The sequence below is a fragment of the Rhinoderma darwinii genome, chromosome 4 (assembly GCF_050947455.1).
Source record: "Rhinoderma darwinii isolate aRhiDar2 chromosome 4, aRhiDar2.hap1, whole genome shotgun sequence".
Lineage (NCBI taxonomy): Eukaryota > Metazoa > Chordata > Amphibia > Anura > Rhinodermatidae > Rhinoderma > Rhinoderma darwinii.
The window spans coordinates 121,190,857-121,204,173 of NC_134690.1; the positions used below are offsets into that span (position 1 = coordinate 121,190,857).

General features: G+C 41.1%; 1 protein-coding gene across 1 annotated transcript in view; it reads right to left on the reverse strand.

The window, feature by feature from the left end:
- Positions 1-13,317, reverse strand: part of DHX36 (DEAH-box helicase 36) — a 52,543-nt gene that overhangs the window by 16,764 nt on the left and 22,462 nt on the right. Inside the window, 7 exon segments of the mRNA XM_075861523.1 lie at positions 3,635-3,733; positions 3,810-3,927; positions 5,196-5,339; positions 6,839-6,903; positions 9,071-9,126; positions 9,208-9,295; positions 11,882-11,984. Of these exon segments, the coding sequence (XP_075717638.1) occupies positions 3,635-3,733; positions 3,810-3,927; positions 5,196-5,339; positions 6,839-6,903; positions 9,071-9,126; positions 9,208-9,295; positions 11,882-11,984 (673 nt within the window).

The window sequence follows — 13,317 nt, forward strand, 5'->3', positions numbered from 1 at the left end:
ACTTTATGATACTGAAAAATTTTTGTCATTAAATTCAATATTTATTTGTAAGAAACACCAAGATTTAGAGAAAATTAGCAAAAATTAGCATTTTTCTAAATTTTAATGTATTTACTTGTAAAACAGATAGTAATACCACACAAAATACATACTAGTTTATATTTCCCATATGTCTACTTTATGTTTGCGTCGTTTTTTGAACATTCTTTTATTTTTCTAGGACGTTACAACGCTTAGAACTTTAGCAGCAATTTCTCATATTTTCAAGAAAATTTCAAAAGGCTATTTTTTCAGGGACCAATTCAGTTCTGAAATGGCTTTGAGGGCCTTATATATTAGAAAGTCACCATAAATCACCCCATTTTGAAAACTGCACCCATCAAAGTATTTTAGCCCTTTAGGCGTTTCACAGGAATTAAAGCAAAGTAGAGGTGAAATTTACAAATTTCATTTTTTTTCTTCAAAAATTCATTTGTAATAAATTTTTTCTGTACCACAGAAGGTTTTACCCAAGAAATGCAACTCAATATTTATTGCCCAGATTCTGCAGTTTTTAGAAATACCCCACATGTGGCCCTAGTGCGGTCATGGACTGAAACACAGGCCTCAGAAGCAAAGGAGCACATAGTGGATTTTGGGCCTCTATTTTATTAGAATATATTTTAGGTACCATGTCAGGTGTGAGGAGGCCTTGTGCTGCCAAAACAGTGGAAACACCCCAAAAGTGACCCCATTTTGGAAACTATACCCCTCAAGGAATTTATCTATGGGTATAGTTAGCATTTTGAACCCACAGTTTTTTTGCTAAATTTATTTGAATTAGTATGAGAAGATGAAAATCTACTTTTTTTCTGAAAAAAGGTAGCCATTTTTAATTTTTACAAGGAATAAAGGAGAAAAAGCACCCCAACATTTGTAAAACAATTTCTCCTGATTACGTAAATACCCCATATGTGGTAATAAACTACTGTTTGGACCCACACCGGGGCTTAGAAGGGAAGGAGCGCGATTTGGCTTTTGGAGCTCAAATTTAGCTGGAATGTTTTTGGGTGTCATGTCGAATTTGCAAAGCCCCTGAGAGACCGAAACAGTGGAAGCCCCCCAAAAGTAACCCCATTTGGGAAACTACACCACTTAAGGAATCTATCTAGGGGTATAGTGAGCATTTAGGCCCCACACGTCTTTTGCAGAATTTATTAGAATTAGGCCGTGAAAATTAATATCAACATTATTTCCACTAAAATGTTGAATTTTTTCAATTTCACAAAGGATAAAGGAGAAAATGCACCCCAACATTTGTAAAGCAATTTCTCCCGAGTATGGCAATACCCCACATGGGGTCATAAATGTTTTTTCATTAGAAAGTAATTAACCCTTTACGAACGGATTCATGTTTTGCTTTTTCGTTTTTCCTCCCCGCTTTCCAAGAGCCACTACTTTTTTATTTTTCTGTCAATAGAGCGGTGTGGGGGCTTATTTTTTGCGGGACGAGCTGTCGTTTTTATTGGTACCATTTTTTGGTACGATGCCATATCGGTGGACATAAACGGCTGTTTGGGCACGCTGTAGGGCTCAGAAGGGAGGGACGCCATTTGGCTTTTGGACCGCATATTTTGCTTGGTAGTAGCTCTGGCGTTTTGCTGGTATTTCAGTTTATAATGTTGGGGCACATGTAGGCTGGGCAGAGTACATCAGGGGCATAATAAGAGGGTATAATAATGCGGTAAATAAATAATAATCCGCAGATATGTGGCCAGTGTCGCACTGATAAATGGTGCCCGATCTTATCCACTTTTGGAACACTCTGCACATTTTGCATCGCCATAATCTGGGAGCCGGAACTTTTTTTATTTTTTCACCACCGGAGCCGTGTGAGGGCTTATTTGTTGCAGGACAATCTGTAATTTTCATTGGTACCATTTTGGGGTACATGCGATTTTGTTGATCAATTTTTATTCAATTTTTCGGCAAGCCAGGTGACCAAAAACCATCAATTCTGACAATGATTTTTATTTATTTTTGACGGCGTTTACCCTGGGCTATAAATGACTATTATACTTTATTCTGCGGGTCGGTCCGATTACGGCGATACCATTTGTATATACGTTTTTTTATGTTTTGCAGCGTTTGAGCAATAAAATAACTTATTTAGAAAATAATGTATTTTCTGTGTCACCGTATTCTGAGAGCCATAACTTTTTTATTTTTCAGTCAAAAAAGCTGTGTAAGGGCTTGTTTTTTGCGGGACGGGTTGTAGTTTGTATTGGTACTATTTTGGCGTACATGCGACTTTTTGATCACTTTTTATTACATATTTTGTGAGGGGTGGTGACCAAAAAATAGTGATTCTGGCATTGTTTTTCGTTTATTTTTTTTGCGGCGTTCACTGTGCGGGAAAAATAATATTATAGTTTTATAGTTGGGGTCGTTACGAACGCGGTGATACCAAATATGTGTACTTTTTTTTTACGTGTTCATTTTTTTTCCTATAATGAAAGACTTATTATAGGAAAAAAAGCAGTTCTTGTTTATATCACTTATAACTTTTATTTTTACACTTTTTTTAAAACATTTTTATTCTTTTTTTTACTTTTTTCACTTGTCCCACTAGGGGACACTTAGACTTGCAGCTCTGATCGCTGCTGGAATACATTACACTACACACGTAGTGTAATGCATTCCAACTGTCATTGTGACGTAACAGTCACACTGACAGGAAGCCTACGACGACCACCCTCGGGGTGGTCCTCATAGGCTTCTGTACATGGCAACCCGGAAGCCATTGTCTGGCGTCCGGTTGCCATGGGTACCATCGCCAGCCCCCGTGATTTCACATGGGGGCTGCCGATCGGCGCTAAAGACCTTAATTGTGGCGTTCAAAATCGAGCGCCGCAATTAAGGGGTTAACTGCCGATATTAGCGGCGACAGGCCGCTGATCGGCAACGGGGAGAGCAGGGCTGACACCCTGCACAGTTAACCGCCGCTGCGGTGTAGCGCCGCGCGGCGGTTAACTGTCAAAGCACTGACGTAACTGTACGTCAAGGTGCGCAAACTTACTGCTCACCATGACGTACAGTTACGTCATGGTGCGTTAAGGGGTTAATACTGCCAATTCTTTCTGGCCACAGGATTGGAACAAACCATTTACACAAAAAAAAGTTCATAACAATTAACTTAAAGCAGGTCTCACACATTAGATAGCTTGGGTGAGCGTGCATGTTTATTTCAATGAGAAGAGGTGAACACAACTCTGTCACAGTGGCTTATCACCTACGAGATCAAAGACCATTGAAATCCAACATGGCCGATCTTTTCCACAGGACATCGGAGGACTGTTGGACTGCCCCCATACACATTACACGTTCAGCTGAACCTGCTGCTCGGCCGGCATTGATCTAATGTGTATGGCCAGCTTAACTCACACTCTTCAGGTTTCTAATTATGGGTGTGGTGTAGAACGTTCCCGCCGAGCATGCACAAAACGCTATACCTCAGTAATGGATTAATAACAGGCGTACACAGATGTAAAGTTACTCGACCGCCTTCACAGAAAAAATGAACTTTTTACACAAGTCCCAGCATCTTCCTGCAGTACATGTATAAAATGATATAAAATTACATCGGAGTACGTACCAGTCCCATAAGATGAGTTATTGCTAGGATTATCGCTTCCCTTGATGGTGGATCCATTACTTTTTGAAGAAAAGAGGCAATACCTCCAAGTCCAAGGATCTAAAGTATATAGATGTCATTCAATTATGTTGCCAAAAAACGTAGGGAAAGAAACAAGTCTTAGTTAGACATATACCTTGATCTGAAGGCAGAGTTCCTCCAGAGGGGTCCTTACAATTTCTGGTAGCTGGTAATCATCCAGCAGAGTATCCCTTAGGCTATTATATAGATGATAGCAGTATCCTGGTTTTACTCTGTAGGAAAATATAAAGATATACTTGAAAATATAAAGCACAGCAAATATTTAAGGCTCTCAATATCACCTTATGACAGATTTTCTGCACGATTACATTGGTAACCTTTTCTTTCATATGTTCTACTCCCATAGGTGGGGGGGGGGGGGGGTAGTACACCAAAATATTGATGGTCACTTATGAAAGAAGTCGGTCTATAAGAAGTGGAATCATACATGCATATTATAAAGTGTGTTTGAATTTTAAGATCCGATTGGGAAAAATTTAATAAATGAGGAGAGTGCCAAGCCAATAATTGCTTGATAATTACTGGTCATGAGATCGCATGAACAGATTGGCCCCATTAGTAATGCCAAGTGTCAATAATATTTTTTTTATGGTTTTCTTGATGGTGTAATAGTAAAGTGACTTCATACATAAAGTTATTGGAGGAGCTATATCAAAACTTGTGAGTACTTGCCCATGGCAACCAATCAGATTCCACCTCATTTTTCAGAGGCCCTTTGGAAAATTAAAGCAGCAACCTGATTGGTTACCATGGGCAACCTCCACTTTTTCTTCTCACTAGTTTTGATATATCTCCCCCATTGTCGAGAATGGGCCTTAAAGAGGTTGTCCGGGCATGGGGCTGTTTTTCATGATCGGTGGGGATTCTGACACCCGGATCAGATGGCTACGGTCACAGTATAGCGGCTGTGCTGCAGTACTGCAGCTTTGCTCGTATTCAAGTGAATAGGAGCAAACTTGCAGTACTGCAGCACGGCCACTATAGAGTGTACAGAGCTATCTGCTTCCAACACCGGCCACTGCATAACATCCGGTGCCCAGAGGTAGCCGGAACAGCTGATCAGTGTGGGGTCTGGGTGTCAGACCCACACCGATAACATACTGATGACCTATCCTGTGGATAGAACATCAGTATGAAAAACCACCCTGTGCCCTGACAACCCCTTTAAGGTTAACAAAAAGGTAGGGCCGTGCTTTAAAGAAACCCACTATGCTCTCTGCAAATCAATGCATATTACACGTGTAATATGTACACTTAGCACAATGCAGTCAGGTATGTGTGTGGTGTCCGAAAATTTGTAGCACTTTGGTAGTCCCGAGGATCTTAAATTGTAGGACTTTATTGGCTGTAAGTGGCGGGGCATGTAAATACTAATACCACAAAACTAGGATATGAAGGGAGTGATGGTCCCTTAGTCACATTGGCCTAAGACACCATAAAAGGACCCTGCGTGAATCAGCACTACCCACAAAACCCTTACCTGCCAGCGCGTCCTTTCCTCTGCTTGGCACTTGCATGGCTAACCCACTCTGCAGTCATGGTACGGATATTATTTTGTGTGTCATAGTTTGTCTCCTTTAATTTGCCTCCATCTATGACATGTACCACATCATCTATGGTAATACTAAAATAGAAAGGGACAAATCATTATCACAAAGCTACAAATCAGTCTACAGAAAGACAAATTTCTTCCTGATGTACTGTCACAGCCGTGCTGTGTGCTCCGACCAATCAGAGGTCTCCCCCTGAGGCAGAGAGACAGTAATATGATGCTCTCTCACTGTGTGCAGTCTCACTCCTCCCCATCTAGTATTTACTGTTTCACTCTAGAAGGGTTTTCTGGTGACTGAGGAGGCTTCTGAACATTTACAGAGATCCTGCAGACAGGGAAAGGGAGTAACATGCTGCTGGACAATAAGGAAGATGCAACTTTCCCCTTAATGGTTGTCTCCGCATTTAATATCATATTCATTGTAAAGATCATAAAAAATGAACAACGTTACATGCTGTTAAAAAAATTATCCAGTAAGGCTGGGGCTAGACATTGCTTTGTAGCGAGTGGTAAACCGCTGTCCATAGGAATGCATTAAGTAACTTGAAAATCTCTACAAAATCGCTCCAGACAAGCGTCTAGATCTGAAATCCCAGCATTAAGCGATTAAAAAAAACAAAAAAAAACAATAAATCTCTAGCGAATTGCTTGACTGGAGCGATTTTCAAGTTACTTGATGCATTCCTATGGACAGCGATTTATCACAGCGATTTTTGTAGTGAGATAAATACGCAGGAACGCATTAGACTAGAGCTGCACACAATGTACAGCAATTTATCGCTCACTACAAAAAAAAAAGTCTAGGTCCAGCTTAGCCTAAATAGTTATGACATTTACTTACATGGTATACAATTCAAAAGAAGAGGCAGCACTCCAAATAGAAGGTCTCAAAAAGCGGTTTTTATTCACCCATGTGTGAAGAGGATGCAACGTTTCAGCTGCTCAGTGCAGCCTTGGTCACCCAACTCCCCCAACCATGCCATTATGGATCTTGTTTTGTGCACTGGGGCACAGTCATGCTTAAAAACGATGTAAACCTTTGAAGATCAAGGATGCATAGAAGCTGCATCATGCGCGGAGACCTGAAACCGTCAGGTCAGCGGGACTGCGGGCTTCGGTGACAGCGGGCCCTGCGTGTCTCTGACACGTAGGGTCAAACTGTTATTGATCACATCTAAGCACATCCTTTAAACAGAAAAGGGCCTTCCCAAACTGTACCCAAATAGTTGGAAGAATACAAAAAAATTTTTTTTAAAAAGCAGATGAGAAAGGGGTTTTCATATGCTAGAAACACTGCAAATTACATTAAAACCGCTATTAACAGCATTTCTGGACTTCTGTAATGAAAATGATTAATGGAATAAAACCTTTAAAGAATGGTGGAAATTAAAATTTTTTATTCTGCCTGGGAGATTATAGAAAAGAAAATAGGACAAACCCATGAAGGAATTAGGAAGGTGTGAGAAACGGCAACATACACGTGGTGGGTTTAATCTATAGATTGCTTTGACTCCAGGACAATCATGCTTTGAGAAATTTCCTTTCCACGTCTATTATTTTTTACTGGTTACCTTGTCTCTGCAATGTTGGTCGCTATTACAATTTTCCGGACTCCAGGCGGCGGAGTCTTGAAAACCTGAAAGAAAAAAAATTTCATCTTTTAGTTGTGCTTACACCACAATCACCCAGCCTAATGTACACCCAGGCAATCTTTCCTCAGTGTTCTACACCACCCCCAACTTCAGGGTACACTGCAACATTTCGGGGCAACGTCCCCCTTTCTTAAAAACAAAACAGGTAAAGATAAACCCTTGAGCCGCCTTCTAGCAAGTTCTATAGTGTTGTAAAGACTTCTGAATGTCAAAATGACCTAGCTACGCAACAATACAGAAGCGGGCGATAAAATACTTGGTCAGGTTCACATCACGCTAGGGCTTTACGCTCAAACTGTTAACTGTCCCATCTATACAGTTGCACATATATGGTCATTGATTCCCATTTTTAAAAAAAATACATATACAGTGGTATTGAAAAGCGTAGTCGCCTACACAAATCAATAAAAATGAGGTCATATACTGAAAAAATGTCTGGATAATGTTATCCTATCGGCACGCATCAGCTGAAGAATTTCTTGGGGCATACGCTGAACGTAGAGGGAAACCGTGATGCCAGAAGACGGCAACTTTTTTTTTAATTTAGTTTTTTGGGTAGGGGTGCGGTGTTCTACTCGCTCGGCTTGGAAGACTGGAAGTAACGCTTCGCTAACAGGTGCAAGCAATACATCAGCTAATGGCTATACCTAGATACAATTTCCTTCATTCCATGTGTTGCTCTACCCTGTGGAACTATGTTAATAAGGCAGAGAACAGAAAATTGAAAGTGTGAGTACTAGTTAACTGCCTTTTAACTCCTTGATGTCCCTTAGGCTTCGTTCACATCTGCGCTAGGGATCCGTTCCGTCAGAGCGGAGCCCCTGACAGACACAAACCTAAACCATGGGTTTCTGTTTCCATCGCCATTCTGACGTTTTCACAGAATCAATAACATTCAAAGAGCTATAACTTTTTTATTTTTCCGTCTACATAGCTGTATGAGGACTTGTTTTCTGCGGGATTAGTTGTACTTTTTAATGGCACCATTTTGGGTACATATAATTTTTTGATTGACTTTTATTAACTTTTTTTTGGGGGGGGGGGGGGGGAATAGAAAAAAAAAACCTGAAATTCCACCATTGTTCTATGTGTTTTAAAGTGACGCCGTTTACTGTGCGGCGTAAATAACACGTTACCTTTATTCTATGGGTCGGTACGATTACGACGATACAACATATGTCGAGGCTTTTTATGTTTTACCACTTTTGCACAATAAAAACACTTCAGAAATAAAATTATTTGTTTTTGCATCGTCTCCGTAATTTTTTTATTTTTCCATCAATGTAGTGATTTTTTGGGGCTTTTTTTTTTGCAGGACGAGAAGTAGTTGTGATTGGTACTGTTTTGGGGTACATGGAACTTCTTGATTAACTTTTATTATGACTTTTTTTGGGGCAATGGAAAAAATTAGCAATTTCGCCATTGTTGTTTGCGTTTTTTTTTTTACGGTGTACACCTTGCGGTTTAAATTACATATTAACTTTATTGTTTGAGTCATTACAGTCGCGGCGATACCATATATGTGTACTTTTATTTATTTTTTATACTTACTAAATAAAACCACTTTTTACTGTGCGATCTTTAGATCACTGCTATAATGCTTTGGTATACTTAGCATACCAGAGCATTATTGCCTGTCAGTGTAATTCTGACAGGCAATCTATTAGGACGTCCCTATGGCGCGTCCTAATAAGCATATGCCCAGGGCAGACCTGGGGGCTTTTATCAGGTCCCTGGCTGCCATGACACCCCATCGGAGGCCCGCGATTGCATTTGCGGGCCGCCGATGAATGAGAGAGGGAGTTCCCTCCCTGTGTAAAGTTAAATGCCGCGGTCGCTATTGATTGCGACATTTAACAGGTTAAACGGCCGCAATTGAAGTAAACTTCGATCGCGGGCGTTGGAGTGGGAGCCTGGCTGTCATCAGACAGCACAGCCCCGGCTCCAGCCTGCACGGGACACCTGTGAAGGACATAGACTGGGCTGCCGTGAAAAGGCGACGGCCTAGCCTAAGGCCCCTTAGTGACCGTCGTGAAAAGGCGCATTGGTGGTCACTAAGGGGTTAATATAATATGGTTTCTGCTATGTTACATACAGGTAATTGAAATAATATTCAAGTTATTGCACGGCCTTCTCTTTTCCATGACCTACCTGTGTTTGATTTACAGTTGGCATCAATGAATGTAAAGGGATTATAATAAACCGGTCTGTAAAATAGAATGTAGAATATTACAGAGAAAGACTGGCATAAAACTATTTCATGAAATGTAAACCAAATATACTCTTACCGGACTTAAACATGACTTGTGACAACAGTAAATCATTGAGCGTGCTAATATTATCCCAGCCTGGAAGGAAAACTAAGATTGCACCATCCTGGAACAGCAAAACAGAATACCAATAAACGTAAAAAATGATAAAGAAAACAACGGCACAGTAGCATTCTACAAATTAAGGGATTTTTTGGTTTTCATAAATACATTTGAATCACTATATAAATGAAGAGTTCTACAACTATCTTATATATTTTGTTTTAATTCTTCACTAAGATATTGTTTTGCGGTCAGTGAATGAGAACACTCGTTTTACATTCAAAGGCAGCAAACGTGTATATAGCTAGTCCTGCTCTCAGCTGAGTAGTGAATACAATTGTACACAGTCTACCCAATGCTCTGTGAGCTAAACAGCCTTGGCTCCTGACTGATACACTGTAGCAAACTTCATGAGAGATTTGTGCAGCTGCTGCTGATGTATTGGGGTGACAGAGCATTGGGTAGACCGTACAATTGTATCCACCTCTCAGCCGAGAGCAGGACCGGGTATTTTTATTTTAGGTATGGTTTTTCAGCCTCTGAATGTATAGCGCAGGGGTACTCAACTACTTTTAGCAAAGGTCCACTTACCGAGGTCTGTTGTCAGGTGAAGGTCCGAGCTGAACACCAATAGTAAAGACTTGTAGATCGTGCCACCCCCACCCGTAGATAGTGCCACCCAACCCCCCCCCCCCCCCCGTAGATAGTGCCACACACTCTCCCCCCCCTTGTAGATGGGACCCCCAAACAAATGTAAAAAAATAAGAAACGTACTCATCTAGCTCCGTTCCCGTGGTGAATGGAGCTGCTCTGCAGGCCTCTCCAGCCACGTTAGGCCAGCATCCTATGAGATGCAGAGACGGGACCCTTGCGTAGCCCAGCGCGATGCACGTCATCGCGCTGGCCTGCGCAGGGACCCTATCCCAGCTTCTTAAAGGCTGCAGGCTTAACACGGCCTGTAGGCATAGTATCGGCGTCCTGAGGAAATCCGGGGCTTCTGCCCTGGATGCCCAGTGCTAGTGGAGCCACTGGCCCGGACAATTGGCGACCACGGTCTGCCAGTTGAGAACGCCTGGTATTAAGTGTTCTCAGTCACTGATAGCAAAGATTTTGGAACTGCAAACCATTAAAAATGGTGAGGAATTGAAACACAAACAGAAATATGTATTAGAAAGTTGTAGAACTTTTCATTTATATAGTTATTAAACCATTTAAAAAAAGACACAGACTTGTAAAACACAAAGTGTAAAAACTGCCAGATACTGGCTGGCTACGCACAGAAATGGCACCTATAATTATTATAAACTAAAATACTGTACAGTTCATGAACACCCCATCTTTAAAATGACAAAGATTAAAAATGTATTTGCTACCAAAAAACAAGGCTTGGGCTCTAAAGGCAACACTATTGGATGCTGGCTTAGGGCCTGTTCAGATCAGCGTTGGGCTTCGGTTCATCGGCTCCGTTCGACCTTTCCGTCGGAGGAACCGATGAACGGAAACCATAGCTTCCGTTTGCATTCCCACTAATTTCAATGGTGATGCTTCCGTTGCAGTTGATTTCCGTTCCGTAAAGTTGTTTTTTTCGCGGAAACAATAGCATAGTCAACTATGCTATTGTTTCCGCAACAAAAACGGAAACTTTACAGAACGGAAACCAAATGCAACTGAAGCATTACCATTGAAATTAGTGGGAATGCAAACGGAAGCTATGGTTTCCGTTCATCGGTTCCTCCGACGGAAAGGTCGAACGGAACCCTTAGGCTATGCTTACAATGCGATGTTCAGCGGGTCGGTTTGAAACATTCTGCCTAACATGCCTCAGACATAGGCAATGTCTGCCATTCACTTCCATGGGGAAAAAAAAAAAATGTATATCGTGCTGTAGAGGTTTTCTTTCTCCAAAATGAATGCCAAAAGACACTCTTTTGGCATATTTTGGCTAATAATAGCCCGTTTATGTTATACATAAACGTTAGTAGAATTTCCGATGTATTTCAGTGTGAACCTAGCCTTAGCTGAAAAGTTCCTTCTGGTACCACTGCGGTCTAGTAGGTCGGGACTACTTACATCTGTTATAGAGCTCCAAACCCCCTGCAAAGACTTTAAATGAGAAAATTCTGCCTACATTCTGCCACCAAATAGGGGGGCTTAGGAGCTTGCAGTAAGCTCCCCCTAGTGGTTGTGGCAGGCAGCCAGAATCTTATCATTTAGCTCTATGTCTACAAATGGGTTCTGTAGCCCTGTCCCAGAAAAGCAGGCCGCTGTGATTAGAGATACATTTAGAAATGAATCAGTAAAGAATGTTCCACCTATTTAGGCCCCATGCACACGACCGTAATTACGGTCCGTAATTGCGGATCAAATACGTTTTCATTCATTTCTATGGCCCATATATTTACGGGAAGGTGTCTATGCCGTAGAAAGCATCTGTAAAAAGGAAAGGACACGTCCTACGTTTAGATTTAACGGACCGTGCTCCTATACTTTATAATGGGAGCACGGCCTGCAAATGCGGATGACTGTCCACGGCCGGCCGTACCACCATGATTACGGGCAGTGTCGTGTGCATGGGGCCTTAGATTAAAAAAGCAAAATGGTGTTCGAGGGACATTAACTTTACGTGTCCTAAAACAAAAAAAACACTCACCTCTCCCCTCAAAACAATATGTCTGATGAGCTCGGCAATCAGTTCGAGGTTAACCTTTTCATCATTCATATATTCTACGGCGCGTACTGTACTTTCAGAATATCTGCAGGAAATTAAAAACAGTTAACAGTCAACAAAACTAATGAATTTAAATGCATAAACATTATGAATATATAACAAACAGAAATACAGAGCTTATTTCCAACTCTGAAATCCCATTTGTTTTTTCTGAATCGCACCCAGTAACTGTTCACTGACTGCACATATCCGGAACCACAGGCTCAGCGAACCGTTGTACGATATGCCAGAAAGTCGCTGGTGCGCAATTCATGTGCAGTGTTTGTTTAACCCCCGTATGGACCAAGCCTACTTTGGCTTTAAGGACTGCAGGAATTTTCTAGTTTTTGCGTTGCCGCATCCTGAAAACTAACTTTTTTATGTCGATGTAGCTGTATGAGAGATTGTTTTTGCAAAATAAGTTGGAAATTATTGGACCCTTTTGGTTTACAATTAATTAATTGGTTAACTTTTATTAACTTTTTTTTTGAGGGGGGGTGAAAATAAACCAGCAATTCCGCTATTGTTTTTTTTTTGTTGTTTTTTAGTCTTAAATTCACACCGTTCACCATGCAGCATGACCAACAAGTTACTTTTATTCTATGGGTGGTTACAAATATGGTGATGCCAAATACGTATATATACACATCGTTTCCAGCCAGGACGCGATGCCTATTCACAATCCTGACACATCGGTATCGTAAAAACCTGCCTGACGAAGACGCCGGTCCAGCGTTGAAAAGCGTAGCAGCACTTCCATTTTTATTCTTTTATTTGTTTCTTGTATTTTACCTACGTAATGTTCAATAAAACATCTTTACTTTAAAAAATGGGTCTGTAATGAACAACGCACCAGCTACACGGAAGTGCCCGATACAAGGAGCTATTTTTCATACCAAAAAGCAAAATCAAGGTATAGATGTTATTGCCAGCAGCCCACCTAGTCACTTTTCATCTGTGTGGACTTTTATTATTCCTATTTTATGCTATTGTGTGTATCTTTTCAAATTATATTTCAATAAATACTATTCTATTCAAAAGGTTTGGTTATTTAGCATTGGGTGCTTGTATTGGAGCTTAGTCATGACTTTGGTGTTTTGACCATTTATACATTGGGGCATATCCTCTTTGGTGTTAGAGCTGCAAAGAGGTGGCTGGGTCGGGAGCTATCGTGATCCCGACTATGCTCTACACTAAAGGAATGGGAGAACACTGTGCAAGCGTGGCTACCGATGCAGAACGGGAGCGGTGGATGTAACCATAGACAACGAGCTACCAACAAAGAGGGGGAACTTTGCTGCATGTAGAGAAAGATCTGCGGAGAGTTACACTTTGGAAAAATCAAGGTATTTAGGAAAGTATATAAATTTAGGTTGGCA